Source organism: Leptopilina boulardi, unplaced genomic scaffold, assembly GCF_019393585.1.
Source record: "Leptopilina boulardi isolate dan_hultmark-lab unplaced genomic scaffold, ZJU_Lbou_2.1 LbouV2_154, whole genome shotgun sequence".
NCBI lineage: Eukaryota > Metazoa > Arthropoda > Insecta > Hymenoptera > Figitidae > Leptopilina > Leptopilina boulardi.
The window spans coordinates 445,363-473,259 of NW_026137701.1; the positions used below are offsets into that span (position 1 = coordinate 445,363).

General features: G+C 25.0%; 6 protein-coding genes across 7 annotated transcripts; 3 read left to right on the forward strand and 3 right to left on the reverse strand.

The window, feature by feature from the left end:
• The first annotated feature begins 179 nt into the window (after nucleotides 1–179).
• Nucleotides 180–2,190, forward strand: LOC127276788 (uncharacterized). Its single transcript, XM_051297439.1, has 6 exons — nucleotides 180–268; nucleotides 341–447; nucleotides 549–693; nucleotides 792–986; nucleotides 1,211–1,325; nucleotides 1,674–2,190. Exons 1-6 carry the CDS (start codon nucleotides 195–197, stop codon nucleotides 1,896–1,898), a joined length of 861 nt encoding a protein of 286 aa, XP_051153396.1. The 5' UTR covers nucleotides 180–194; the 3' UTR covers nucleotides 1,899–2,190.
• Nucleotides 2,191–2,385: 195 nt separating this feature from the next.
• LOC127276850 (uncharacterized) lies at nucleotides 2,386–4,556 on the forward strand. The gene is made up of 6 exons (XM_051297534.1): nucleotides 2,386–2,531; nucleotides 2,819–2,929; nucleotides 3,041–3,212; nucleotides 3,371–3,565; nucleotides 3,671–3,779; nucleotides 3,980–4,556. The coding sequence occupies exons 2-6, from the start codon at nucleotides 2,827–2,829 to the stop codon at nucleotides 4,172–4,174; spliced, it is 774 nt and encodes a 257-aa protein (XP_051153491.1). The 5' UTR covers nucleotides 2,386–2,531; nucleotides 2,819–2,826; the 3' UTR covers nucleotides 4,175–4,556.
• Nucleotides 4,460–7,640, reverse strand: LOC127276849 (serine palmitoyltransferase 1). Its single transcript, XM_051297533.1, has 2 exons — nucleotides 6,444–7,640; nucleotides 4,460–5,632 (listed from the first exon to the last, which is right to left on the reverse strand). The coding sequence occupies exons 1-2, from the start codon at nucleotides 7,342–7,344 to the stop codon at nucleotides 5,121–5,123; spliced, it is 1,413 nt and encodes a 470-aa protein (XP_051153490.1). The 5' UTR covers nucleotides 7,345–7,640; the 3' UTR covers nucleotides 4,460–5,120.
• A 242-nt stretch (nucleotides 7,641–7,882) lies between these two features.
• Nucleotides 7,883–27,730, forward strand: LOC127276848 (adenylyl cyclase-associated protein 1). 2 transcript variants are annotated; one of them, XM_051297531.1, is made up of 9 exons: nucleotides 11,980–13,693; nucleotides 14,145–14,360; nucleotides 16,066–16,444; nucleotides 16,567–16,851; nucleotides 18,488–18,729; nucleotides 18,905–19,086; nucleotides 19,174–19,380; nucleotides 25,100–25,243; nucleotides 25,349–27,730. In XM_051297531.1, the coding sequence occupies exons 1-9, from the start codon at nucleotides 12,130–12,132 to the stop codon at nucleotides 25,430–25,432; spliced, it is 3,303 nt and encodes a 1,100-aa protein (XP_051153488.1). In that variant the 5' UTR covers nucleotides 11,980–12,129; the 3' UTR covers nucleotides 25,433–27,730. The 2 variants fall into 2 exon arrangements, with proteins under 2 accessions (XP_051153489.1, XP_051153488.1); XM_051297532.1 differs by lacking the exons at nucleotides 11,980–13,693; nucleotides 14,145–14,360 and adding an exon at nucleotides 7,883–8,058.
• On the reverse strand, nucleotides 19,391–23,288 carry LOC127276847 (probable serine/threonine-protein kinase DDB_G0282963). The gene has a single exon (XM_051297530.1). It carries the CDS (start codon nucleotides 23,268–23,270, stop codon nucleotides 19,551–19,553), a length of 3,720 nt encoding a protein of 1,239 aa, XP_051153487.1. The 5' UTR covers nucleotides 23,271–23,288; the 3' UTR covers nucleotides 19,391–19,550.
• LOC127276851 (uncharacterized) lies at nucleotides 23,443–24,872 on the reverse strand. The gene is made up of 3 exons (XM_051297535.1): nucleotides 24,742–24,872; nucleotides 24,513–24,649; nucleotides 23,443–24,424 (listed from the first exon to the last, which is right to left on the reverse strand). Exons 1-3 carry the CDS (start codon nucleotides 24,770–24,772, stop codon nucleotides 24,134–24,136), a joined length of 459 nt encoding a protein of 152 aa, XP_051153492.1. The 5' UTR covers nucleotides 24,773–24,872; the 3' UTR covers nucleotides 23,443–24,133.
• Nucleotides 27,731–27,897: the final 167 nt, after the last annotated feature.

A 27,897-nucleotide genomic window follows, 5' to 3' on the forward strand; every position in this document is an offset into this window, starting at 1 on the left:
CTTTTAATAAAAAATTTGACAGTATTTTTTTATTCAATTAATTGAAATACATTGAACAAAAATGTTAATTTTTAAATCATTAATTATTCTTGTGAAATTTATTTTGCATAATTTTCATTTTCTATAATTAAATATTCTAAAATAAGCAAAAATGCGATATGAATCTGGACTTTGATAAAATGATATTTATATAAATGCTGATAATCTACTCAAGAATTTATGTTTCTTTTTTTTGCACATTTTCATTAGGTGTTAATATCCTCAGAGAGTAAGTGTATTATCATTGATTATTTATAAATAATAGTTTAATATTTGTTTAATTCTCTAATATTCTATTCAGCTATCAACAAGCTATCAAAATGAAACTTCTATCGATTTTTATTTTGATTGCTGTTTTATTTGAGAATAAATTAGAAGCATTTGAATCAACGAACTTACTGGGAAATGGTAATGATAAATTAAAAAAATTAATATAATTTATTAAAACATTTAAAAAATTTTTTAAATTAAATTTAAAAAACATTTTAAAAAATAAGATATATTTATAGATAAAGGATTAAATGAAAAATTGATTAAGCTAATTGAGAAATTTAAAGATTATTTGAGAAAAGGAAATGAGTCTTTTGGACTTCCTGTGATGGATCCTTTCACAATCAAACATCAAGAATTGCCAATGAAATCAGAACTATTTAGGTGATTTTCATTTTTTATCAATCAATTCATTTAATTAGTAAAAAAAAATGGCTGTTTAAAAACACAATAGGTATAATATTATTTATAAATTCTTTTAGTGGTGAGGTAAAAATTAACAATTTACAACTATTGGGATTGTCAAATTATAATGTTGTGAAAGCAGATTTGAAAATAGTTGGCCTCAAACTCATGTTGGCACTTCACTGGCCAGGATTAAATTTAATTATCAATAATTATGAAATAGATGGTGTAGCACTTAAATTTATTGATGTTTATGGAAAAGGATCTTTGAAGTAAGTTCAAGAATTTAAAAAATTATAAAAACAACTATCATAATTTAAATTTTATTAATTAATAAAATTAGCAAATAAAATTAAAAAATTTTCTTTTTTCGATATTTAATTAAAAATTTATAATAATTTTTTTAACACTATTATTCATTATTATTAATTAATTATTCTTTGCATACCTGTATAATGTATTAATATAAATTATTAAACTCAATTTTTTTTTGCAGAATGAACCTAAATAGTTTGAATTTTACTACGACTGTCAGCGTTAGTACAAATAAATCAAATAAAACTTTATTTATTAAAGAAATGAACAGTGAAGTTTCTTTGGAAGACTTTCAGGTAATTTTTTTTTTAATTAAAATAAAAAAAAGAACAAGGTCATATATAGGTGGTTTTTTTTAAAAAAGCAAAAAAAATTACCGACCCTTATATTGTTTCTTTATAGAAGAATATTTATAAATAATTAAATATATTTATAAAACGATAATTATATTCGTTAATATTTATTATATAATTAAATATAAAAATTAAGTAATCAACTATTGAATTAATTGATTATCATTTATATAACTAGTTGATTACCTTATTTTAATTATAATTTTTAAATTCAAATATTAATATTGTTTTATAAACATTATTCGTATAATATTAATTTATTTGAAACAATATGTTACGTAAATTTTTCAGTTCTTAATTGATGGACTTTTCAATGATAAGGATCTGTCTGATATGACCAATGCTATTGTTTCTGATTTAGTACCATCAATAATTAAAACTTATCAGAAAAAATTGACTAGCACAATAAATAATTTGGTCATAACTAGAGCCAATGAAATATTGCGTACGATGACACTGAAAGATATTTTGGGTCTCATAAACTCTTCACATCAAAATCAAAATTTTCTCCTATAATTGAAATTAAAAAATTTCTATAAATTCCCGAGTACATTGGGAAAAAAAATTGTTTTATAATCCGTTCTTTTATTATTATTATTATTAAATAAATATTTATTTGAAACAAATAATTTTTATTTAAATCAAATAAAGTGTAAATTTAAAATAATAATTACTATATTTGATACAAATAAATATTTATTTATAAATAATTTCTCTAGATATATGTAACTATTATGAAAAATTTAATTTTGAAATAAATAGCAAAAAAAATTTAAGTATAATTATAAAAAATAAATTATTGATATGATTATTGTTGTTATTATTTGTAATTTTTTATTAATAATAAAATTTAATTGTTATATAATTTTATTCTTAAATTTTTTTTTCAAATGCGTTTAACAAAAACAATATTATTTAATTTTTCAATATCAGTTAAACTGATAAAAAAATCGCTTGCGCAAATTTGTTATCGTTAACATAATGGTGTGATCTTCATCTGATTTAAATTGGGTAAAATTCTAGTATTTTAAGGAATAGATTGTTAGACAACAATTCAAAGCCAATAAACTTCAATCAGATAATGAGATTTCTATATAAGCCATTACACCATTGAAGCAAATATTTAGTCTTTCCTTTAATTGACATTAGGTAAGTACGTTTTAATAAAGAAAAAAGTCATTTTTAAATGAAAATCACAAAAAATAAAAATAATGATTAATATAATTAACAATTATTACTTAATTGTAATGAATAATAAAAATTAAATAAATCAATTAATAATAAATATTCAAGTTTCTAAACCAAAAATAAAAAATTTACTCTTTTTAAAAATTCTTTTTTGACAAGCAATTTCATTGTTTACTCTAACTGTAAAATACTTTTTGTGTAATGTAAGTATATTCTTATGTGGTTAAAAAAAATATTTTTTTCCGCAGAAAACAAAATGAAGTTACTGATTATTATTCTTGTGACTGTCTTAATGAACAGTCAGGCAAAATCAATTTTGGAAATTTACAATCCAACCAATGAATATTTGTCAACAAAAGGTAATAAATGAAAAAAAAATATTAAAATAATAGAATTTTCGAAAAAATATAATATGAAATTATTTATTTCAACTTGATTAATTAATTTAAAAAAATCAATTTTTATTTTAGAAGATTCAAATAATTCTACAGTAAAATTCCTGGGATTGAGTTTAAACTCAAAACTCGAGCAAATTAGAGAAATGTTAAAAAATGGAAATGAATCTTTGGGAATTCCAGTTTGTGATCCTTTTAAACTAGAACACATGGAAGAAAAACTTAATCTTTTTAACGGCTCAATTGAGTAAATAAATTTTTTTTTTCTTTTTACTTTAGAAATTAAAGTTTTTTTCTAATACAATTTTTTTACAAAATAAATTAATAATTTTTAGAATTAAAAATAGTAGGTATATGTATTCCTTTATATATTTTTCCGGTATTATTGAGAAGGGAATTTTTCAGAGGTTCGGGATCCATTGATAATTTATTATTTACTGGACTTTCGGGCTATAAAGTAATGAAAGGTGATATTTCAATAATCAAGAGGGCAATGAGTCTGAAACTGAAATGGCCTCGTTTGGAGGGAATTTCATTTTACATTATAAATGCGTTCATAAAAAATAAAATGATTCAAATTTACGGAGGAGGAGACTTCCAGTAAGTAGTGATTTTAATTTTTTCATTGACAAAAAAAAAAAAAAAAAAAGGAATACTTAAAATTTAATTAATCAAATTATTAAATTCATGTCTTATAATTTTTAGAACAGTGACTGAAAATTTAATATTCGAAACTGACGCCTATTTCGGTTTGAAAAATGGAAAAGTCTACATTAAAAATATGGATACACGAATCTCCTTTACAACTTTTAAGGTTTGTTTAAATATATTTCAAATTTTTTTTTAAAAATAAATATATTAAAATAAACCATTTTTATTCTTAATTGTTCAAAAATTGAATATATTTAATGAATTTAATTTAAAAAAAAAATATTTAAAAATATTCTAAAATGTCAAGAAATTGACAATATTTGTTAATGTGAAAAATTTGTTAATATTTGTTTCTATTGACAGTTTACTATCACGGGATTGTATTACGATGAAGATGTTTCAAAAACAATGAGTGTCTTCGTAACGGAATTTGTAAAACAAATATTTCGTGACAATCAGAAAAATTTGGTTAACGTTGTCAATAGCTTTATAATGATTAATGCTAATAAATACTTAAGTAATATGACTTTTCAAGATTTACTAAATCTTCTAAATTAATATTTTCTCATATTTCTCGTCATCTAATATTGTCAAAGTGGATCACCTGCGGCAGACTCTATCTGAAGTTGAAAAAAGTACCAATATTGGAATTATTTTAAAGAATATTTTATCTTATAAGGTATTTACAATTTTTTTTTAAACCAAAGATTTCGATCTATTTACTTTTTATAATAATTTATTAATTGTATTTATTTCATAAAATTTTAATTATCAAGAAATAAAATTTCCGCAGGTGAACTAACTTTGTAATGTTGTATTTAAATGATATATTAATTCAATTAATTAAAAAATATTAACAGCGTTTATTCTAATTCTATTTACAATTAAATTCATAGCCGTGTATACATATATAGATTGTAAATAAAAATATATAGCAACAGTCGAGATTGTTAATTAATCTGCATAATGTAATCTGTACTATTAATACTGAAATATAGCCTTTTTAAAACAGAATAAAGATAATATTCAAATTTGTGTTTATATAGTTTAAATTACAATTTTCATAAATTTTTTTTTTTAGATATTACTGAAAAAGGAATATAATTGAATCAAATTGAATTGACTATTGTCAAATAAATATTTCTTTGAATTGTAAAATATTTATTTGGTTCAAAATAATTTTTTTTTAATTTATTCAAAATTTATCAAATGAAAAAAAATTAATTAAATAAATTAATGAACTATTTAATCAAATGTAATTGAAACTAGTTTGAAAATAAAAATTTCTTTCTCTATATTGTAGTAAAATGATATATATATATAAAATGGTTACTATGGCAACAATGATACTACAATACCAAATACTGATAATAATGTAGTACTCGTTAGTAAGAATTGTTACCATAGCAATAGTATAGCTACCATAATATTACCATAGTTATTATTAAATATAATAATATTATAGACATCATTTTATTACTAAGAATAAAAATAATAAAAAGAATTAATTATAAAAACCTAAAACTTGTGCAGAGCAATTCTTCAAGGTCTTCAAGGTGAATTGAATATCTTCCTGATTTAAAGTTGAAGAAACGCAAATTCTCAAGCTGGGTCTTGGCATTTTTATCTCAGCTTCAAGGTACGCTGGCATAATAATTGCCAAATTACTGTCAATACATTTCTTGGATATTTCATTGAGAATTTTCATTTCGTCAGCGAGATTTCGTTTCTCCTTTAAATAAAGATGTTTTACTGGTGATTCTTTGAAACTTGTACAATCAAAATATTCAATTTCATTGAGACCATCGACGAGTGACAAACAATTTCGTTTTAATTGCTTAAAAATTTCCAAATTTCTTTCCATTATATCGAGAGAGGTAATAGCTGCCGTTGTTAAAAGTGGTGGAAGTGATGCTGAGAAACAGTAACCAAGTCCTGATAATCTATGATGTTCGATTACAAACGATGAACCCACGCAAAATCCACCTATTGAACCAATTGACCATTCCAGGGAAGCTGTAATTTTTTTTTTTACAAAATCATTATATAAATTTTTAATTTTTTCTATTTACAACTCAGACAGAGAGTCTCCTTCTTCATTTATATTTTAAACCTAAAAAAGAATTTAATATAAAAACTTTGGATTTCAAATTTCATTTTAAATTCTTTTGAGGCCTATAAAGAGGTTCAATACCAGGAATATAATCTCAAACTAAATAATATTAATTAAAGTCAATATATTTTGAGAGAATAATCACTATTATCATAAATAAAACTAGCAAATATTTAATACAATTTTTCAGCTTGAATTATTCTCAAGATTTCAATTAATAAAATTAAAAAAAAAATCAAATTATTCCTTTATAAAAATATCAAAATTTTTCTTCAATTATTTAATCAAAAAAATTTTAATTATCTTCCAATATTAAGTCAAATAATTGAAAATATCTTCAATATTATTCAATAAAATAATTTAAATTATTTCTAAAAAGATTAATAAAATTATTGACATATTTAAATATTTATAATGGAATTTTTAAAAAATTATCCTCAATTATTTGCAATTTTTGAGTTATTTTAGAGAAAAGTACAAAAAAGTATTTCAAATAGTATAGTGAGAAAAAAAAATGTATTTAGTTCAAGTAACCGATTATTTAACTCTTATTAAATTGTTAATTGAACTAAAAAATTTTCATTAAAATTAAATAAACTATATTCGAACTAATAATTTTTTTATTTGAAATAAATACCATTTAATTAACACAAATAAAAATTATGTTATCTATGAAATTGAATTATCTAATTAAAATTGATTTTAAAATCTCACCCATTATCATATCAATATCCTCCTTGGGAACATTAAAATATTCCGTGACTCCTCTCCCATGAATTCCAAGAGTGCCAAACGAAATTGATTCATCGATAAAAATCCTCAATTTATATTTTTTACAAAGAGCAACAAATTCTGGCAAGGGACAAATGCATCCTGTATTCATGTAAATTCCTTCAACAATTAAAAATCGACGAGTATTTGCCGCTTTTTTAGGATTTTTCTTATCAATTTTTTCCTGTTCCAATAAAAGATTCTTCAAATCATTCACGTCATTGTGCTTAAAATATTTGACATTTGATCGTGAAGCATCGAGGCCTTTTTGAATTGAAAAATTCACCATTTCATCGACAAAAACTAAATCTTTTCGTTTACAAAATGCAGGAATTGCTGAAGCAATTGTACTAAATCCATAAGAATAAACAACGGCCTCCTCCATATTCATGAATTTTGCTAAACGTTCTTCCAATTCAAGATGAACGTCCACTGTTCCATAAAATCCTCGTGGTCCACAGGAACCAACTCCATATTTTTGAATTGTAGCCATTGCCTTCTCTTGAATTTCATTATTACCAACTAAACCTAAATAATTGTGAGTCGCAAGATTTAGACAATTATTGCCATCAATTGTCACTCTTTTGCCAACGAGTGATGTGACACTTCTTGGTGTTAATGAAGGATGATCTTTTGAATTTTGAGGAACCAATGGTTCAGGTCGCCATTCTGTCAATTTTCTTTGAACCTCTTCTTCGGAGGGTTGTTGTCGATTCTCTCTTTGTCGTCTCTTAGAAATAAACCATGCGACCCATAGAAAGATAAATCCTTGCAAAATGATATGATAAGATGGTATTTTAGATAAAATATCTATTGATTCAAGCTGAATGAACTTTGTACTCATTTTTAATTTCAATTTACAAGGAATTTATTTTAAAATATTTTATAATCAAATACTTGCAGGTGTGTTTCACGTAAGTTTGAGGTTATATTACAGGCACTTAATACTTGAGGTTCTTAGATAATTATCAAACTTGACTAGTAATTTTTTTTAACATATGTAAAAACATTTTTTTTCAGAATGATAACAATTATAGATAAAAGTTTTTTAAATTTATTTTAACCTTGACTTTTTCACTTTATAAATTAATAAATAATATCGTGAGGAAGTTGAAGTTAGTCACTTATTGAAAAGGTTAGGTTGCATTTCGTACTGCCAACTGCGCATATGAAAAATTTAAATTTTCTACAATTTAAAAAATAATACTGCAAACATACAGTTTAAAAAAATAATTACAATGTATATAATATATTTAAAAACTTATTTACAAAATTAAAAAAAAAATCATTATAAAATTATTCTTGTGAGGTTTTTAAAAATCATTATTCACTTTTTTTTTTGAAATTATGAGTAAGCACGCATGCGCAATATTTTTCTCCTATGTTTTACTTCCGGTATCCGGCAGACGCCCTAGTTTGTGTCGGTGTATGAGCTAATGTCACAAATCAGTTTTATATTATAAATTTAAAGAATTTTCATATCGTTATTATTGTCCTACACTTGTAATCATTGTGAATAATTGTTTTACAGCTTCTGCAAAGTTTTGACACACTTTCGGTGAGTAAATAATTGTATTTTACGTTTAAAAAAAATTAAAGGTATCACAGCCGCTAGGTTGCTTGTACAGTCTATTTCAAAAACTTATACCTGTTACAAATAATTTTCTTCTTTTGACATTTGTTTCATAGCTGACAGAGTAAATTTTCTTTTATTTTACAAAGAACACCGGTTTATTTTTAATTGTACTAAACAAATGAAGAATACTATTTTTTTCCATTTGATTACAAATCGTGAGAGTATTTATCCCCCCCACCGAGCAGAGATTGAGTCATGCTTTACTTTTGACATATGCAATGAATTGTCAATAATAGTGTGGTAGGTCAACAATTAACGTTTTATTTATTCTTTTTTTTTTTTAGAAAAGAAATTGATATAATATTGTTGAAATCCTTTATTACTTTGTTTCATAATTTTCCCAATTATTTTAGGTTATTTTAAACAAATATTTTAATTATCATTGTTAGTTTGATTATTTTACTGTAAACAGTGTTTAAATTTTTTTTAAATATAGAAGCACTTTTACAAATTTAATATTTTACTTTTTAGTTTTTCTGACATGAATTCTAAATTATTACACTTTTTAACTCTTAAATTTTAAACAATTGATATGAATTGCTTAAATGAACTCTCTTTTCTGCATACAATTGAAAATAAAAATCTTAATTTTGATTCAAGATTTTTATAATTTATAATTATAAATAAAACACTTTAATAATAATCTAATAATGATAAATTTACATGATATTTATTAATGTAAAATGAAAATTCCTTCAAAATTTGCATAATTTAAAAAAAAATTGTAAATAATTATGAAAAAATTGTCACTAAACGATATAGCATTGGAAATATTTTCTCTTTGAAGAAAGAGTATTTACAGGTTTTCGAAAAAGAAGATAATTAATTCTTTGATCGTATCTTTCTACTACTTATTAGTCACAACTCCAAGTATGACTCTAGATTCATCAAACTCGTTTAATCGTCCATCACCTTTTGCTATGTAATGACGAGTCGAAGATTTCTTAAAGAGTTTATTTTCAACGATTTATAATAGGTATATATAGGTATTGTCGCACAACATTCTAATAATTATTTTTTAAAAATGCCGGGATTTAATGAAAATTATTGTGAGCCACGAATGTCATCTGATGATTACAAAAGTCTATTAAAAAAATGGAAAAATCGTGAGTATATAATATAATAAATTTTTAAATTTCAAAAGTTTGCTTAATGATAAAATATGTAAGGTAAACAAATTTAATTTTATATTGTTCTACATTTAGACGATAATTTATTATCATATTCATTGAACGCGTCATTCTTTTTCGTCAACAATATTCAATAATGCAATATATTAAATATTTAAGAAACATTAATTAATTATTAGTTTATTTAAATTATTACTAAATGCCACAATGTTCTTAAATATTTTTAAGATGAAATATTTATTTTTAATTAAATTAAATTAAAAGCGTTTATTTTATTTAAATTATTATAATTTTTTTTTTTTTTTTTTTTTTTTTTTTTTTTTTTTTTTTTTTAATTACAAACGATTTCATTTTACTTAGTGGAAAATTCTAAAAGACTTAGTCAATATTGTAAGGTTTCTTGTCCCCAAGAATTTGTAAAATGGCTCGTGTTCTTAATGGGATTTAATTGAATTTCAAATAGAAAATTTTAAGTCATGTTCGGCTGTAAAAAATTTCTTTTGAACTGTTTATTTATTTGAAAAATAATAAATTAAAATTTGGAATTAAATTTTTTAATGTTACAGATCTTAAATAAATTTTGTATTCTATTAAAAGTATTTCCAAATAATGCTATTTTTAATTAATGAAATATTTGAGAAATTAAATAGATAAAGTATTATATTTAATACTGTTACGTATAATTTTTTTACAAAAATTTACATTTATTTTTTACATTAAATGATAAATATTATTATTTATCTTGGAGATTTCTTATTACTTTTTCATTTTTAGGCGAAACAAAAAAAATTTCTCTAATCTTCAAGTTACGTTTATGCATATAATCTATATATATATATATTTTTTTATCTTTTCGGTTGGACGGATAAAAAGTGAAACATTGACTTGACACTTTGGATATATTTCTACCCACGTATATATGTCAAAAATGGAGAAACAATTTTAACGAAGTAGTTTCCAGTTGAGAAAATTCGTTTCGTATATGATGTGATTCTTAGACAAGCTGCAGACATAATCGCTCGTCTCGCATGCAGAAAATAATTACATACTGTCTACAATTCGCCTTTCAACAAACGAACTAGACTTTTTTTTATATATAGACGAAAAAAGACACAAACAAAATACATTTACAAAAATAATATGAAAAATACTTTAAAAAAATACAAAAAAAAATTTATTAAATGAAAAATAGGTATTTTTGCAACAGTCAATATTTAATTTCAAAATTGAAGTTTACTAATTATTTTAATTGATAATTGTTTCGAATAATTTTAATTATTAAAAATTAATAGGAAATTGAATTTGATTTTTTTTTTGCAATAGTAATTTTTTTTTAATATGAAAATGTCTTCTTTAACAAATAAGAAAAAGTTGAATTTATTTTTAAATAAAAAATTGTTAATCAATGATATATTGAAAAATTTAGTGTAAATTTTCATTAAAAAAATTAGATACAAAGATGATTTTCAGAAATATATTTGGTCCAGACTATATATAAGTATATATTATAAGAAACTTCATGGAGGGCTGGAGCATCCGGGATAATATACTTTTGCAGGATCCCAGAAGGGTGGACGCAGTCGCGCACGCAGCCGCAAATGTGTCGTTTCGTTATGTCGTTTTAAGGCGTGTGACCGTGACTTTTCAGGTGTGGCGAATTTAAGTTTTAGGTCGTTGACACAAGAAAAATCCCCGCTTTTATTCATTATTCGCAAAAGAAATTTCAACAATTCACGCAATTCATTTTCATATAATAATTTGTGCGCTTGATGAAAAATTCACATTCGTTTCACGGAAGCTGCAATTTTCTTATCGCTGATCAACTCTCACGAAATCTTTCGTCTTCCGTTTTGCTGTTGTTACGCGGAATACATAAAAGTGCCAAAAAAAAAAATAAATATATTACACCTGAATTTATAATAAATATATTTATTCATTTCGCCGAGAAAAACACGCATTTTATTCATCTGACAATAAATTTACGCGGGGATGAATGCTCAAGTGATTTTTGATTGCATCGATTCAGACGTTGTTCAGTGCATCAACCGTGCGTGCACAATTCAAGTTCATCCGGAGAAAAATTTCATCTACTTGTAATTTTAAGAAAGTATATTATATAAAAAAAAAGTGATTGTATAAATTAATTATTTATGAGAAATTTAGTGACGCATTTAGTCAAATATTTATTCGTTATCGTTTGTTGAAGAAGAAAAAAAATAATAATAATATTTATGTGAAAAAATTTTAAGTGGAACAAATTTATCGAAAAATTATTCTATCAAATTCAGTATATTTGAATCTGTTATGATACTTGGTGTGAATTTAAATTATCTATTGAGGTCTTTATTTCCTCTTTAAATCTCCAAATACTATATATATATATATATATAAATATATTAGAAAGATATCTTAAAATAAAAAGAAATAATTTCTAAAAACTGTAAACAGAATTAATCATGAAACATTAAAAAGATCTCTGAGTATTAAAATATATTGTTATCAACTGTAAAGTTTTATTGATATTGAAAAAGACTTTATTGTAACATTAGACTGAAATTAATTTTAAGAATTTGTTAACTGAAACATGCAGAGTAATTACCTAATTAAAGTTTTATGCCCCATAAATTGTTTCTTTAAAGTACTATCTTGAATTCTCGTTGAATAAAAAAAAAGAAAGAAAGAAAGAAATAATTAGAAGACAATGTTTAGCTGTTGTGCTTGTACGAGACCTTCAAAATTAGATACAGAGGAGGTAAAATCAGACGAAACATCTGATTCAGACGAGGATGACGAGAGCCTCGAGGAAGATGAAAAATCAGATAACGATGACGATGATGATGGTGATGAAAGTTCCGATGATGAAATGTCTAATGAAAACAATGATGGTACAATAACAAAAAAAGTCAAAGACAATGCTCATAATTCACCAAAGACAAATATTATTAAAAATGGAAGTTCAACAAAAATATTTAATTCCAGTCCACAAAATAGTTCAACATCCACTGAAATTCTTTCACAGGAAATTTCGATCGAAAATCAAACAAAAAATGATTTTGAACAAATTTCATGTGGTCAGGAAATTGCTTCTAGTCCAACAGACAGTCAAAATGAAGTTGAATATGCGGAAATTTTACCCAGGAATTTAATATCCGCGAAAGATGATTCGCAAGAAATCGATACAACAAGTAACAATGATGAAGTTTCAAATATAGTGGAGAAAAGTAGCGAAGATTCAATTGTTGATGAGAAATTTCCAATATTGGAAAAAATGGAAGATAATAAATTGCCAAGTCCAGAGGAAACATCGAATAAATCACTTATTAATTTACCCGAGCCAGTTAAACAATTTTCAGAGTCAAAAAAAATAAAGGAACAAATTTTTCAACGAGAAATGAGCCAAAGTTTCGATGACGAGGATCCAAGTCCGGAAAATTCGTCAAATACAGGCTCAGTTGTTCACATACCAAGTTCAATTCCAGACAACGAAGTGATTATTAGTCCAAAAAAACTTTCAATCATCAAAATCGATACTCCAAGTCCGGAAAAAGATGTTTCTAATTTCAAAAAGAATTCAACTTCCGATGAAAATATTTCCAGTCCCGAAAATAGATCAATTAAAATCACAGACAACGAAGCTCAGGAAATTAGTAGTGTTACTCCACCACTCGAGAATCAAATTTTCATTCCACCATCGGAAGTTGAGGAGGAAGAAAAAGAAGAAGATTTTGGTCAACCTCCCAATATTGAAGGATTCGATGAAAACATGGAAATTATTCAACCTCCCGATGATGAGAATTTTTCATCACCACCACCACCAGTAGAAAATATTCCAATTCCCGAGACTGATGACAATATTATACTCTCAGACAGTGGCTATTTTATTCCACCACCGGAAATTGAAAATTTTCTCCCTAAAATTAATGATGAAAATCATCACCAAAATATTGATGACGATGACAATTTTCTTCTTCCACCACAACAAATAATCACTGAGGATTTAATTCCACCACAAGATTATGAGGATTTTATTCCACCTCCACAAAATGATGGTTTTCTTTCACCACCACCGGAAAATGAAGAATTTCTTCCACCTCCAATTAATGATATTATGACATCACCATCACCGGAGAATTTAGTGTTGAGTTTACAAAAAAGTCCATCATTCGATAGTGATGTTCCAAGTCCACAAAATACATGGACATCAAGTTCAACAGACGATGAAAAACGTGCAATCGAAATTACCGAATTCATTGGAATTGCTGGCAATCTAAAACGTGACAAATCTCCCTTACATCACGCTCCTGCATATATCGAGAGAACGATAGATGATGGTCCAGAAGACGAGGGAGATGATTCGGTATTTGAGTCATATCCCACACCACCCCCACCTCCAGAAATTGATTTCGATAGCAGTAGTAGAAAATCAGGTATTTTTTTTTTAATTTTAACAATTTTTTTATTTCACTTTTGTTTTGCAATTTTTCAAAATCATCGGCAAATTATTATATTATATATTTTTTTGACAATTTTCTCAAAAATGTTGTATTTTTATATAATTTTCTTAAAAATTTGAAAAAAAAAATTTTTTTTAAAAAACCAATCAAAAAAACGTGTTTTAAAAAATTTTTAAAGTTAATTTTTACTAAAATTTTCCTTTATAATGGAAATAAAAAAAAATCAGATTTTATTAAAATACGATAAATTTTTCGGTATATGATATAAATATAATGAGAAAAAAAAACAGATTTTAATTAAATTATGTTAAATTTTGATACATTGTGAAATAATGTGTAATAAAAAAAAAAAAAAAAGAGGGATTGAAAGAAAAGAAAAAAAAAGGATGAGTGATGAATATTGAATTTTCCAATTTGGGAACAGTGCCACCACCTATTCCCCAATGGCTGTCTCAAGAGGACGACGATGAAAACATCTCAGAGGGATATGGAGGGATGCAAGAACCCCCTGCAACTCCAGTCGCACGTGACGAGTTGGCCTTGAGGCGGCACAGGTTTTTCTCAGACTTGTTACAAGCAACGAGAAATTCTGCTGAACATAGAGTGAGCTTCGACCCTCTGGGACCCACAGTTCATCTCGGTTAGGGATCATCAAACTTCATCCCATCAATGTTTTTTTTCTTCTTCACCACCCTTATATATATATTTATATCTTCACACCAGCATGAAAAATTAGTATCACCTTCAAGCAAAATTTTAAAAAGAGAAAATTTTATTAATTAATTAAATTTATTTATTCACAATAACAATTTTCTCAATACAATGAGTAATAAAAAAAAAATGGGAGAAATTACAAATCAATTACTAGAAATGCTACAGTAAAATAAATCTGTATTTAAATAAAATCAGATTTTTGTCTGTAGGCTTTAAAAAAAAAAAAAAAAAAATTCTGTTTTATTTAGTATTATTCGGAGAAATTTTGTTTCATTTATGAAATTATATTTTATTTCGAATTCAATCGTTCTCGAATGAAAAATGAATTTCAATTTTTTTTCTAATTTTGTCTCAATAAAATTGTTGAGAAAAATATTTGCCTCGAAATAAAGTAACGAATTCAAAAATTAAGCTTCGGAAAGTGATTGATTGATTAAAATAGAAACATCGATTCAGAAAGATTAAAATTCTATTTCAAATTGGTAACAATTTGATTCAAAATGAAATTCTGCTGAAGGCGAATAAAAAAGATTCGAATCGAAATAGATTGGTTCGTTAATGAACTTTGTCATATCTCAGAATAATACTCCAATGAAAACTGATTGAATCAAAATTTATATTATTTAAAATACATACTAAATTTCATTAATTTTCAATTTTATTAAAATAAAATTTATACTAAATTAATTTAAATTTTTTGTTATTGAAATCTTTCAATCGAATTCATACTTTTTTTTAAAAAAAAAAAAGTTACTATATACCAGATTTAAAAAAAAAAGAAAATAAAATTATATTTATTAATTAAATTTAGATTAATTCTTCGCGCAAATTGACGCCCACACAAATAACATAAGGAGAATATACACAATTTTCGCGGCTTCTCTAAGAATAGAATCTTATATATTCCAACTTCTCGCATCACTCGACTTTGTCTTTTAGTCCTCCAACAGTTTCTGGAAAGTCAACAAGCACGACATTTTTTATTTTTTAATAAAAAGAAAATTAGAAAGTGTTTCTTCAAAGGAAAGAGCATTAGCTTCTTGTTTGTTTATTTTTGAAACAAAAAAATTTTTTGCTTAATATAAATAATGCAAATGCAAATTTATTCTCTTCCATGCTCTAACATATTCCATCATTTTCGAAAGAATTCTATTTTTATTTTAAATAAACAACTTCATTATTGCTTTTTTCTAATTTCAACATTTTCAGTTCCTTTTTGGCATTTAATTGTAATATTAAATTTTTTTTGTTTTGTTCCATCACGTTTAGAATATTTTAATAAAATAGTTTTTTTCGAAGTTATTATGAGTTGATTGCAACACATTAGTGACCTAGTGGCTGTAGATGTTGACATAACTATTTGTGTGCGCATCTATATTTAATTCGCTCGGAATTTCAATTTTCAGAAAAATATTCCTTTTATAATTTTTGTATTTTTTAATTGAATTTTCCAAATTATTCCTTATTTAAATTATTTTATTTCACATTTTTGCAGTTTATAAAAAAAAATAGTAATTTTAAAAAATGCTTTTTTTTTTAGATATTGCAAATTTATTTATTTTATTATTTAACATGAAAACTTTATTTTAATTAATACGAAATTAATGTTTTTCTTTGTCAAATATCAACAGGTTGCGAGAGTGATGAGAGAGACGAGCACTTGGAGGAATTGGTGACACGACTAGAAAAAGTAACAAGACGCCTCGAAAGAGTACCACAGGGAACACCTGAGACTCAAGAGATTGCAGTACAAACGAAAACTCCCTCACCGGAAAAATCACCATCTCCAAAAAAGTCATCGAAGGACAGTATCTCATCTGAGGATCAGTGCTCACAGGGTTCAACATCTTCAATATCTTCCGCTGCGTCGTCAATTGTTGAAATCAACAACATGTCAGTTGCTGGATATGAAGAGCTTGTCGGCGGTCCAGTTCAGGAATACTTGGCCTTGAGTCAAAAAATTGGGGGTGATGTTACCGCTCACAGTCAACTGGTGGAAAAAGTTTTTCAGTGAGTTTAATTATTTATTTTAAATTAAAACATAATTTTATTATTTCTGTAATTTGCAAGATTGATTTTCCAAAGTAGATATTGATATTTGAATAAAGAATATATTTATCATTTTATTATAGAATTCAACTTGCCTTTATAAGAACAACATCAACTCGGCCAGCACCTGCAAATCAGACCGAACAAGTGTCACTTCTTGGACCAACGTCAACGCAAATTCAACAGATTCAGGAATTTCGGGACAAACACAGAGCATCGCCATTTTTTAATCATTTGTCAGCAATTAGCGAAAGTATCCCTGCATTAGGATGGGTCGCAGTATCTCCAACGCCGGCGCCCTATGTTAAAGAGATGAATGATGCTGGACAATTTTACACGAATCGTGTTCTAAAAGATTGGAAGGAAAAGTGAGAATTATTGACTCTTATTTTTGAAATAGAAAATAGTAACTGAATAGTTAAAATTCAATTAATTTAGATATGGGTATTTCAAAAAAAAAAAAATCTGAAACAAATTCTCAAAAATTAAAAGTTATGCTGAACAGTAACAGAAAAGTACAAAAATTTCCCTAATAATATTTTTCTGAAATATTAATAATTTTTTATCTATGATAAATTTTTATCAGAAAATAATTTGTATTTTTTAAAATCATTCCCAAAATTTGTTTTTGCAATGTTAGGTAAAATTATAATTTTTTTTTTAAATTTGTTAACGTCACAGTAGATTAAAAGTTTTTCACAATACATCCTAAGTGTTAATTCTTTTGTTTTTATAAAAAAAGATAAGAACATTTATGTTGAATTTAATTTTAAATAAAATGATTTTCATGGCCCTAAAAAAAAATTTTTTGAATTTGGTCAAATTTTGGTTTTTTAACACTATTTTCGTAAATCTTAGTGAAAAATTCTTGCTTCAATTTCTTTTAACTTACTCAAAAAAAAAAAAAAAAAACTTTGTGTTAAGATATTGTTTACATCACTTTAATTCTTTAAGAAAATTTTTGTTCATGAAAAGTACAAAAATTAAATAGAAGTTAAAATTATTAAATTATTAATAATTTGAAAAAAATTTAATTTCAAAATTGTTAATTTTTTCGTAGTTGAACTTTTTGAAGTATTCATCTTTTTTATGAAAAAAAGAGAGAAATTTTTATATCTTGGGAAGTAATTAAGTTTGAAAAACTCAATTTTTTAAAAATTTACCTTCTCAATTTTTATTTTTGAATTGCAAAATTTTCAATATTTTTTAAAAAATCTGTAAAAAGGAATTATAGATAGTATTAAAATTTCATTAACGTTCTTCATCATTATTTTATGTATTTAATCGAATTAACGAACATCAAGGACATCAAATTCAAAAAAAGCCACAATTAATGTTGCAACAATAATCGATTTAATGTTCTATATTATTTGATAAACGTTTGTATTTCTAGAATTTAATTAAGGTGTAATAATTCATTTCTTATTTATTTTGAATTTGTCGTTAATTTATAATTCGATTTTTATTTCAGTTTTTGTGAGAAATTATCCAGAGTTTCAAGGTTTCATTAGCTTGACATTTTTGTTATTTAAATTTTTTCTAATTTAATTAGAATTAAAAAATTATTTAATTATAATTTTGATTCATAAATTGAATTTATTTATTTCGATTTATAATTTGGTGTTTTTGTTTTAAATATTAAATATAATTAAATTTGTTGTTATTGCATCTAAATATCGTTAATAAATCTTTTCTCATTTTAGAGTGAAATGTATACTACCAAACACATTTTCCCATACTAGGTTACGTGGGAGTTCCCACATACCCTTAAACCTGAAATTTGTTCAGCTTACTTTTTGCTTTTTAAAAAAGAATATAAAGAAATCTAAAGTTTCTAGACTCGAGAAAAGTGTTTTCTTTTTTAAATTAACAATTGAAATGCCCATAATAATTTTTTTAATTCAAATTGTATATTCATTAAAATATTAGGATTATTGTTAATTTGTGTGTTTTTTTTTTTAACAAATGTCGATTATTAATTTTTTTTTATTAAAATAATTTTAGAGACAAAACACATGTTGACTGGTGTAAAGCATGGATACAGACATTGGCGGAGTTGCAGCAATATGTGAGAAAACATCATACAACGGGATTGGTGTGGGCAAAAGGTGGCGCAGTTCCTCCACCTCCTGCAGGTGTTCCTCCTCCACCACCGTCGATGCCACTTGGTGATGTTGCACCAGTTTTAAATGACGATCGTAGTGCACTATTTGCCCAAATCAATCAAGGAGAAAATATCACTAGAAGTAAGTTATCATAATAACAAATTATTATTTTTAATTTAAAAAATACTAGATTTGATTTATTTAAAAATAATCAAAATTAAATTCACTTTATAAAATAGGAAATTATATGTTATATAAAAATACATTGATAAACAAATGTGAAAACTTTTCTATATTTACAATTTTTTTTTTTCAGATTTGAAGAAAGTTACATCCGATATGCAGACACACAAGAATCACAATCTGAGGACTGGACCAGCACCATTTAAAGCACCAGCGACGGCCAATTCTGGATCTCCAATGAAAACCACTTTACCCGCTAATGCACCCATCGATAAACCTCCAGTTTTTACTCGCGATGGAAAAAAATGGCTTGTGGTAATTTAAAAAAAAAAAATCATTTCTTATCATTTCTATCAATTTTTTGATTAATTTTTGCTATTAAATTAACAATTTTTTTTCTAGGAATATCACAAGGGTAATAAGAATTTAGTAGTGGAAAATGCGGAAATGAATAATGTCATCTACATGTTCCGCTGTCAAGAAAGTACGTTAGTTGTTAAAGGAAAAGTAAATTCGGTCGTAATGGATTCCTGCAGAAAATCTTCCGTTGTTTTCGACTCACTCGTATCAAGTATTGAGTTTGTTAATTGCCAAAGTGTACAAATGCAGGTTAGTAACATATGCATTCTTAATAATTTTCTTGATACACAAAAAAAAAAATCCAATATTAAAAAAAAGAAATACCTGAAATCGAAAATTAAAATAAACGATCATCGTTACAAGTGTTCAACCAACTAATTTCACTGATGAGAAATATTAATGGACTTGATGGCAAGATGCTATTCTTGAAAACCTAAACCAAGTTTACTGCAAAGTGAATGCATTTTTTTCAATTGCTCGAGATTTGAATCTTGATTTAATAAATCGAGAAGATGTATATATTCATCTTTAGTTAATTCTTCTGGGACGTCGAAAATTTTAAATCTATTACCATCGCGATTTTCATTGTTGCATAATTGTGGAAAATCAGAAATTGATGTACTATTATCCATTACTGATGGTTTCACGGAAACTTCACGTTCTTTTTGTTCAACGTGAAATAAAACACGATTGAGATGATTTTTCTTTAATTCTTCATCAAAATTTGAATTTTTTTCCTTATTAGTAATTTTCATTTCACGATCTTTCATGAATTCAAGGAATTTTTTTGGATTCACAACTTTTCTTGTACTTTGATCATGTCCTGTCATTATATTAATGTAAATATAGGTTTTCTCATCTGGTTTTGAATGTTCTTCATTTTGTAAATATGTTCCAGTATTATCGCCATAACTTTTTTCATTATTATTATTATTATTATTGTTCTGCTCGGAAAGATTTATTCCGTCATTCAAATATCTCGTGACTTTGTAATCTAATTCATCGGGTGCAGGATTTATTGTCAATGGACCACGCGTTGGACTTCGATATCGTGGTTTTGGTTCTTTTCGAATATTTTCTAATCGACTTTTTAAAATTGGAATATATGATTTTGATGATTTTTGCAATTCCATTGATTTTAATGAACTTCTCGAAGTTAATTGTCTTTCTATTGGATTTTTCAAATCTTTACAATATTTATCTTTACTGTCTCCATTAAAATCACGTTGAATCATTCTTGGTGATGCAAATGATCGAGATCTTCGTTGTAGTGGATTCTCTGATTTTTCCTTATTTAAATTTAAATTTAAATAACTTTTTGCTCTTAATTGTTTAATAGATGAATTTATTATTTTTTCGTTGTTGACAAATTTTTCCATTAATTTATCCCTTGTGATTGAATTTTTTTGTGATTTTGTCAAATTTTCTGGTGTTTTTTTCATTTTTTCATTGTTTAAATTATTTATGGTGGAACTTTTTTTGGTATTATCTTGTAGAGCAGGAGCACTAGTGCATTGGGAAAATTTATTTTCCGAACATTTTGTCTTAATTGTTTGTGAATTGTTTGTTGATTTTTCATAGAGACTATTTCCACTTGTACTTAGATAATTTTGACTATTTGTTAATGCGAAAGACTCGGAATCACTTTGATTATTGTTTAAATTTAATTCATGAATTGATGGAATTTTATTTGGAATTAGACAACATTTATTTTCATTATTTTTCTCTTCGAGAATTTCATCGAGAATATTGAGTTTTTCATTATCGGGAATTTGGGTTTTTGTCACAGGTTTTGATGTGTCGTTAAATAAATCAATTAACATTACTTCTTTTTGTTCTTGAATTTCTTTCTCGTGAATTTTAGCTTCTTTTTCGTGACGTTTTGTTTTTCGTTTAGTTTCCTCATTGTTTTCTAGGGATTTATTATTATTTTTCAAAATTACCTCCTGTGCTTCTGGATTCATTTTTGAAAGTTTAATAATTGATAAATTTTCTTTCGATTCGGAAGAAGTACTTGGATTCGAAGTTTGGAAATTATCATTTTGATTTTGACTTTTTAGATTTTTAATAGGATCTTTTTTCATTTTTAAAATTTCATTTATTGATTTATCATTGTTATTCTTCAAAATTTGTTGTTCATTTTTTAATTCTTCTTTATCTGTTTTTATTAATAATTGAGAATCGAATGCCAATTTATTTTCACTATTTTCTTGAATATAAATTTGCTCATTCGTTTTACTAATATTAATATTTCTCGTTTCATTTTTTTCATTTTGAAAATTCGACGTAATTTCCGAATTTGAAGGTGTATTGGTGTTTAAGGATTTGAATATATTTTCTTTTGATTCATTGTTTGTTAGAGAAAATGATCCTGGACGTCTTTGAAGTGATAAAACACTTTCTTGTTCTTGTGCTTCTTCAATGTTGAATAATTTTTCATTTGATTTTGTAAAATTATTATTAAATTTTGTCTCTTTGAATACATGAGCTGTTTTCACTTTATCACTTGTTAATTCTCTGATAAATTGTACTATACTTTCGTCACTTGATGAATCATTTGTTGATGTGAAATTTCGATTTATTCGTTTAATTTCAGAATCAATTTTATAATTTTTGCATTCAATTTGTTTTTCTTCCATTTCTTTTGTCAATTCCTTATATTTTTCTTCGTACAGTTTTTCTTTTAATTGTTCTTCTTTTATTTCTGTTTTATCTTGATTACTTTTTTCCTTTTTTAGAAATGTAATTTGTTTACTGTTTGGATAATGTTTACAATCGTTTACATTTTTCTTCTCTTGACTCAAATTATCGACTGTTTTATTAATTATTAGCGATTGATTATCAATTTGAAATTCATTATTATTTTCCCATAATTCGGGTTTTAAATTTTTCGTGATTTTTTCTTTATGAGATAAATTGACAAAACTAAAATATTCTGACGAAGCGGAACTAAGTAGAGTTTTTGAATTTTCACACAAATTTTCATTTTCTTCGTCAGATTTTTTACTTGTTGATTCAGTTAGGCTACTTGCTGATTGTTCCTCGGGAAGAATATCAAGAAATTTTGTTTGAAATACATTTTTTCTATTCAAACTGTCAGAATCATTAGTATCGGAAATTTGTGGATTATTTTTATTAGTTTCTCCACTATTTGAAATATTTTTGTTATTTACTTCTTCTAGATTTTGAATATTTTCATTATTTGTTTCTATTATATTCTTGTTATTTGTCTCTAAGCTTTTTAAAATTTTGTTTATTTTCAAATTTTTGGAAATTTTTTCCTTATTTATTTCTAATTTTCCTTGAGGGAAAGGATTATTTTTGTTTTGTAAAGATGGTAATTGATTATCTAAAATTTCATTATTCGATAATTCTGTTTGACTGGAAGATTGTGAAAATTGATCGTCACTTGTGTCCATTGGAATGACCTCTTGATTTGTATTGTTTTCTATTTGAGACATTGTTTTTTGATTGATATTTAAATTTTTATCGAATGACTCAACTAATAAATCGGATTTAACTTCTAAAATGTTGGTTTTTGATTTAATTTTTGTAAAAGTATTACTAGAAATTTTACTCTCGGTTTCTAAAATTTTCTCTGTTTCTTCTTCATCACTTTCGAATTCTGAAAATTCAGTTCGATTATAATTAGAATCTGTAATTATTTTGTTTGATTTATTAAACAATTTTGAATTAATTTCGACAATTGATGAAGAACAACTATCAACTAAACTTTCAAATTGTTCGGATTCATTACTGTTTGGAATTTCTTCAAATATTTTATTTTCTTTTTTTTTTGTTTTTAAATTTGATTTATTTAATTTTTTATCATTATTCAAAATGCCACTTTTATTTAAAGGGCAATCTTGTTCACAATCACTTGATTCGTAAGTGAGTAAAATGTCGTGTAAATTTTTCAATTTTTCTTTGACTTGATCGAGTGTTTCTTGAGTGGTTGTTAAATTGGATTTGTCATTTGATGGTCTTGATTCGGTTTTTGCAAGGAAAATAATTTTTGAATTAGACAAATTGGAGTCTTTTTTTAATGTGTCATCTGTTAATAATTGTATCTTATTTGTTGAGTTCATTTCATTTATTCGCAATTCTCGACTGTTTTCTGTTTTATTTGATTTCTCCATTTTAAGAGGCTCCAGTTTTTCTAAATGTCCTTCATCAGCTATTTTTGTCCTGCAATTTATGTCACTTTCCTCTTTCTGATCACTGTCGTCTCTTTTCAACTAAAACATATAAATTATTCTATTATTTTTATTTTTTACTTTTTTTATTTTAATTTAATTTAATTTATATTTTGATTTAATAATTATTGTATAGTTTTTAATTTACCCGATTATTCTTGCATAAACGTTTTGCTGAACAATTATTTTCTGGAAACTCGGATAAACTTTTATCTAATTCTCGAATTTGATTATAATTGTCTAAATTTCGTGAACGTTTTTTTCTTTGTTTATTAACTTGTGATACTTGAAAAGTACAGTTCAAATTTGAATTAGTTCTACTATTTAGTATTGACGAATTGTTTTTCGAGATTGTAGTAAATTCTATATTTCGATGACTTTGATTTTCTCGTTCAGGAATTTGTATTTTATTATTAGAACTGAAATATCTTTTACACCTTTCCCATTCGCTATTGACAAAAAAAAATCAAATTTATAAATATATTAATTTTTTTATGCAATTATTTGACAAATTTATTTTCTTTTTTTAAATTTTTGTATTAAATTATTATAAACCTTAGTGAATTGTCACCGCTGCTTTTGTCGGTCATATCCCCAGATTCGATTGATGGGATTTGATTTTGAAATTTTGAAGATATATATTTTGTTTCTAAATCGACTAATCGACTTAAATTCGTTACAGAGGGTACTAAATTTCTATTGGCTAAATTGTAGTCTTTAATTTTTCTTGAACTGAATATTCAAACGGTTTGTAATTTATTTAATTTTAATTTCGACAATTTATTTGTTATTTTTAATGAGAATTCTTACCTTAATAACAAATGCTTGATCCAAGAATTTCTATCCTCCGAATTTGTTAATGTTAATCTAATGTTTTGCAATTCACTTTTTCCATCAGATTTGCAGATATAGTGGGGCAATGGCCACGTGCCATATTGCATTTTGTACGTTAATATGTTTACCTTTAATTCCAGATCTTGAACTTTAAAACCAACTTTGTTTAAATTTTCTTTATTACTCGATTTTTCATCCACCCAACGAATTTTGTAATACATAGTGTGTATTAAAATTATAAGAACTACTAAAGCCATTAGTACCTTAAAAATGTACTATTATGAAAAAATTGTCAAATTTATAAGATTTTTTTGATGAGAAACAACTAAATTTAATTACACACATACACACCTTCCAAATAAAAACGTCGTCTGTTAAATAATCCACAACTTCGGTTACAATTTCGGACCATAAATATTTCGAAGTTGCCATTATACATTTTCTCCAATTTTCCGTACATATCACACGAACAGATTGAAAATTGCCACCTATTTTAATTTCAACAAAAATTTAGGTTAAAGATTTTATTGGAAATTTTGCAAAAATTATTTTATCAACGAGATAAACAAATTTCACTAACCAAATTGCCAACGCATATCAACAATTTTCATACAGATTGATAAATAAAAATGAAATTCGTTTTTGGATATTATACTTTATCATTAAATTAGTTGGGAACTTGTCATCTTTGACGGTTTATTCTTCATAATCACATTACATATTTATTATTCTTGAAGTTGATGACAATTGCATGTCGATTATTTATTTTTGATTTTAAAATTTAAAAATATAATAAGTTCAAGTTTGACATTAATTTTTCTTATTCAAAAAAAAAGAAAAGTATTGTGAATTTATTTCCTTTAATGATAATTTATCAATAATTATTATATTATTAATATTAGTGTAATTATTTTGTAATTAAAATTTTTTTTTTTTAGGTACTTGGAAAAGTTCCAACAATTTCTGTTGATAAGACAGACGGTTGTCAAATGTATTTAAATCAAGAGTCGATGAATGTAGAAATAATTTCTAGTAAATCAAGTGAAATGAATGTCATGGTCCCGAAGGGAAATGGAGATTATGTAAGTAATTTTTTCATTCTTACCATTATTGCTTATTGTGTTTTACTTTTTTCCATTTAACAATTAATTAAACATTGTTTAAATGTAAAATTAATTTAATTACAGACTGAATTGGCAGTGCCGGAACAATTTAAAACGACTTTAAGTCCCAAGGGTCTCACCACTGTCGCTGTTGATTCTCTCGGCTAAATTATTGGTATTTCGCTGCTTTGTAGTCTAAAAATCTGACTCTATAATTTAAAAATTAATAAGCGATACGATTTTTCGATATCACCATAGCATGATATGTAATTTATTTTCATTTTCAATTAAGGCTTACGAGCAAAAAAAAAAAAAAAAAAAACTCGTAAATAGATTTATATAAAACAAAGGACTGACTTTTGGTCTTTTTAAAATGAAATTTATCATTCTATTATAAATTTTTTTTATTATTATTTCATTGCTATTTATTAGCTTTTTCAAAGGATTTTGTCAGTTTAGTAAAATGAATTTGAGATAAATTAAATAGTAATTATAGAAATTGTCTTTTTACATAAATTGCTGGGTTACAAAAAAAATTTTCTAAAAACGTACAACTAAAACTAGACAATTTTTTTCTAGCAAGTATAGCATTTTTTTCGAAAATCACTTTTAATTATGACTATAGTGTGAGAGAAATAATAGATTTGTTTTCAGAAAAAAAAATAGAATGAAAATTATGTGGATATTTGAGGTCGTGTATTATTGCTCGAGGCGTTAAAACTTCTTAATATTTATAGTAACAAAAAAATAAATAATCTTTAGTGCATGTTTTTTAATAGTATGGAATTTTTTTTATCCAAAACCATATCTTTTAATTTTTACACTAACAGTATAATACAATTATATTGATTTTAATTCAACAAAAACCTTTCTATTATTTATTTTGTGAAAAATTTTTATAAATAAATAATATTTATTTTATGAGAATTGAATAAAATAAAATTTTATGTTCTAAATTAAAAAATTTTAAACAAATGAGAATTTTTAACGACTCGATCAATAAACATTTTTAGAACACGACTTTAAGTTTGACTGCTCGCAATCAAGGACTTTTTTTTTTCCTCAAAATTGTAAGCGAGATATTTCGCCTAATATTTTGCTCAAAGGAGCAAAAAGATACTATACTTTTATAGTACGATAAAAGGTGTTCAAAGCAGTCTGACAAAAGTGAAAATAATTCTCTTCCCGCACTTTTATACATTTACACAATTTTTCTATATAATCGTAATTCAAACTTTTGTCTAGACTCGCGATTTTTCAAATTGAAGACCTTTTCGCCCTGGAATTGTTTAACAAAAAAAATTTCATTTTGTTTTTTTAGAAAAAAGAAGTTGAATAGAATGCACACCAAGTGGCTTTTAAGAAAATAATTGAATTGAATACTGTATTTGTACAATTGTCGAAATAGATCGACATAAAAAAAAAAAATAAAAACAAATTGTAAACTAACGCACGATATTGTAAAAATAATAAATAACGATAACAATAATAGAAATAATTAACAATAATAAGCAGTAAATTATAATAATACTTAATTATAACAACAATAATAATTATAATAAGAATATTATTGTTAATAGAGTTTATTAATTAAAAAAACAATAATGATTGTTAATATTGTTACTTACAATATCGTGTGTCACACTTTTTTTTCTTATTGATATTCTAGTAATTTTTAGAGTTCGATAATCACGGAACTTTTGTTCCACATACAATTTACTTTGTGAATCATATTCGATTTTAAAATCGAAACACTGTATACTAAAAACATTGATAAAATTGTAATTAATAGAATATCTCGCATCAGAATTAAAATATTTTCCAATTTTTTTGTTTAATATTATTAGATAGTGGGAATTTATATTGCTTAAAAGCAAAATAAAAAAAAAAGGAAATACATTGCAATATATTGTAATGTCTTTCTAATTTTGTTTTAAAAAATAGTCTTTTCAAATTGACGAGTTTTTGTCGAAGCACTTTTAATTTAAGTTTAAATTTAATTTGAGCTTTGAAAGTTTTTTTTTTTAAAGTCGTGTCTAGATAGAACACTACCATCTTTGAATTCCTGTTTCGGTGCGAGCAAAGGTCAAAAACAAAAATAAATAAATAATGTGCAGGAAATATCGATTATTATTGATCGAAATCATATTTAATCCAACGAAACAATTGCTGTAAAGTGGTTTTTTCGCACATACGAATTTCCTAGAAATGAAGATTAGATTAGCGATGAAGGAATGACGTAACAGATCAAAAAAAAAAGAAAAGAAAAGAAAAAAGAAGAGAGGGTTTCGACTCTAATATTTAAAATTTAAAGAGTTTTTAAGGAAATAATTTTAAATATCCTTTTTAATTCCAGTAAAATCTCCTAATAAACTGTTCAGCCTTTGTTTTTGTGAAGAGATTCATTTCTTCATAATGTCATCCATTTAAAATCTCTTCTCTCTTAATAAAACGAAAATTATGCTATGTGTTTTGTTCTTACTAATCCTGACTTTTTATCAGTTTGAAACAATTTGAAAAATTAAAATTTAAATAAAAACAAGTTTTTAGTAAAATAAAAAAATTTTTTTTTTATATTTTAATCATATTTTTTAAAAAAAATTATAATTTTGAACTCTAAATTTAAATAATAT

What these genes read in the sequence shown, in the direction of transcription:
- LOC127276847 (XM_051297530.1), bottom strand. Translation starts at nt 23,270, where the DNA reads ATGGAGAAATCAAATAAAACAGAAAACAGTCGAGAATTGCGAATAAAT.
- LOC127276848 (XM_051297531.1), top strand. Translation starts at nt 12,130, where the DNA reads ATGTCTAATGAAAACAATGATGGTACAATAACAAAAAAAGTCAAAGAC. An exon ending in TAGCAGTAGTAGAAAATCAG is followed by an intron (nt 13,694 to 14,144) that starts GTATTTTTTTTT and finishes ATTTGGGAACAG; the next exon opens with TGCCACCACCTATTCCCCAA. An exon ending in AGGAGAAAATATCACTAGAA is followed by an intron (nt 18,730 to 18,904) that starts GTAAGTTATCAT and finishes TTTTTTTTTCAG; the next exon opens with ATTTGAAGAAAGTTACATCC.
- LOC127276850 (XM_051297534.1), top strand. Translation starts at nt 2,827, where the DNA reads ATGAAGTTACTGATTATTATTCTTGTGACTGTCTTAATGAACAGTCAG. An exon ending in TGAATATTTGTCAACAAAAG is followed by an intron (nt 2,930 to 3,040) that starts GTAATAAATGAA and finishes TTTTTATTTTAG; the next exon opens with AAGATTCAAATAATTCTACA. An exon ending in CTTTTTAACGGCTCAATTGA is followed by an intron (nt 3,213 to 3,370) that starts GTAAATAAATTT and finishes GGAATTTTTCAG; the next exon opens with AGGTTCGGGATCCATTGATA.
- LOC127276788 (XM_051297439.1), top strand. Translation starts at nt 195, where the DNA reads ATGCTGATAATCTACTCAAGAATTTATGTTTCTTTTTTTTGCACATTT. An exon ending in GGTGTTAATATCCTCAGAGA is followed by an intron (nt 269 to 340) that starts GTAAGTGTATTA and finishes TATTCTATTCAG; the next exon opens with CTATCAACAAGCTATCAAAA. An exon ending in ATGAAATCAGAACTATTTAG is followed by an intron (nt 694 to 791) that starts GTGATTTTCATT and finishes AAATTCTTTTAG; the next exon opens with TGGTGAGGTAAAAATTAACA.
- LOC127276849 (XM_051297533.1), bottom strand. Translation starts at nt 7,344, where the DNA reads ATGAGTACAAAGTTCATTCAGCTTGAATCAATAGATATTTTATCTAAA. An exon ending in GGATATTGATATGATAATGG is followed by an intron (nt 5,633 to 6,443) that starts GTGAGATTTTAA and finishes AAAAAATTACAG; the next exon opens with CTTCCCTGGAATGGTCAATT.
- LOC127276851 (XM_051297535.1), bottom strand. Translation starts at nt 24,772, where the DNA reads ATGAAAATTGTTGATATGCGTTGGCAATTTG. An exon ending in TGATATGCGTTGGCAATTTG is followed by an intron (nt 24,650 to 24,741) that starts GTTAGTGAAATT and finishes AAATTAAAATAG; the next exon opens with GTGGCAATTTTCAATCTGTT. An exon ending in ACGACGTTTTTATTTGGAAG is followed by an intron (nt 24,425 to 24,512) that starts GTGTGTATGTGT and finishes TACATTTTTAAG; the next exon opens with GTACTAATGGCTTTAGTAGT.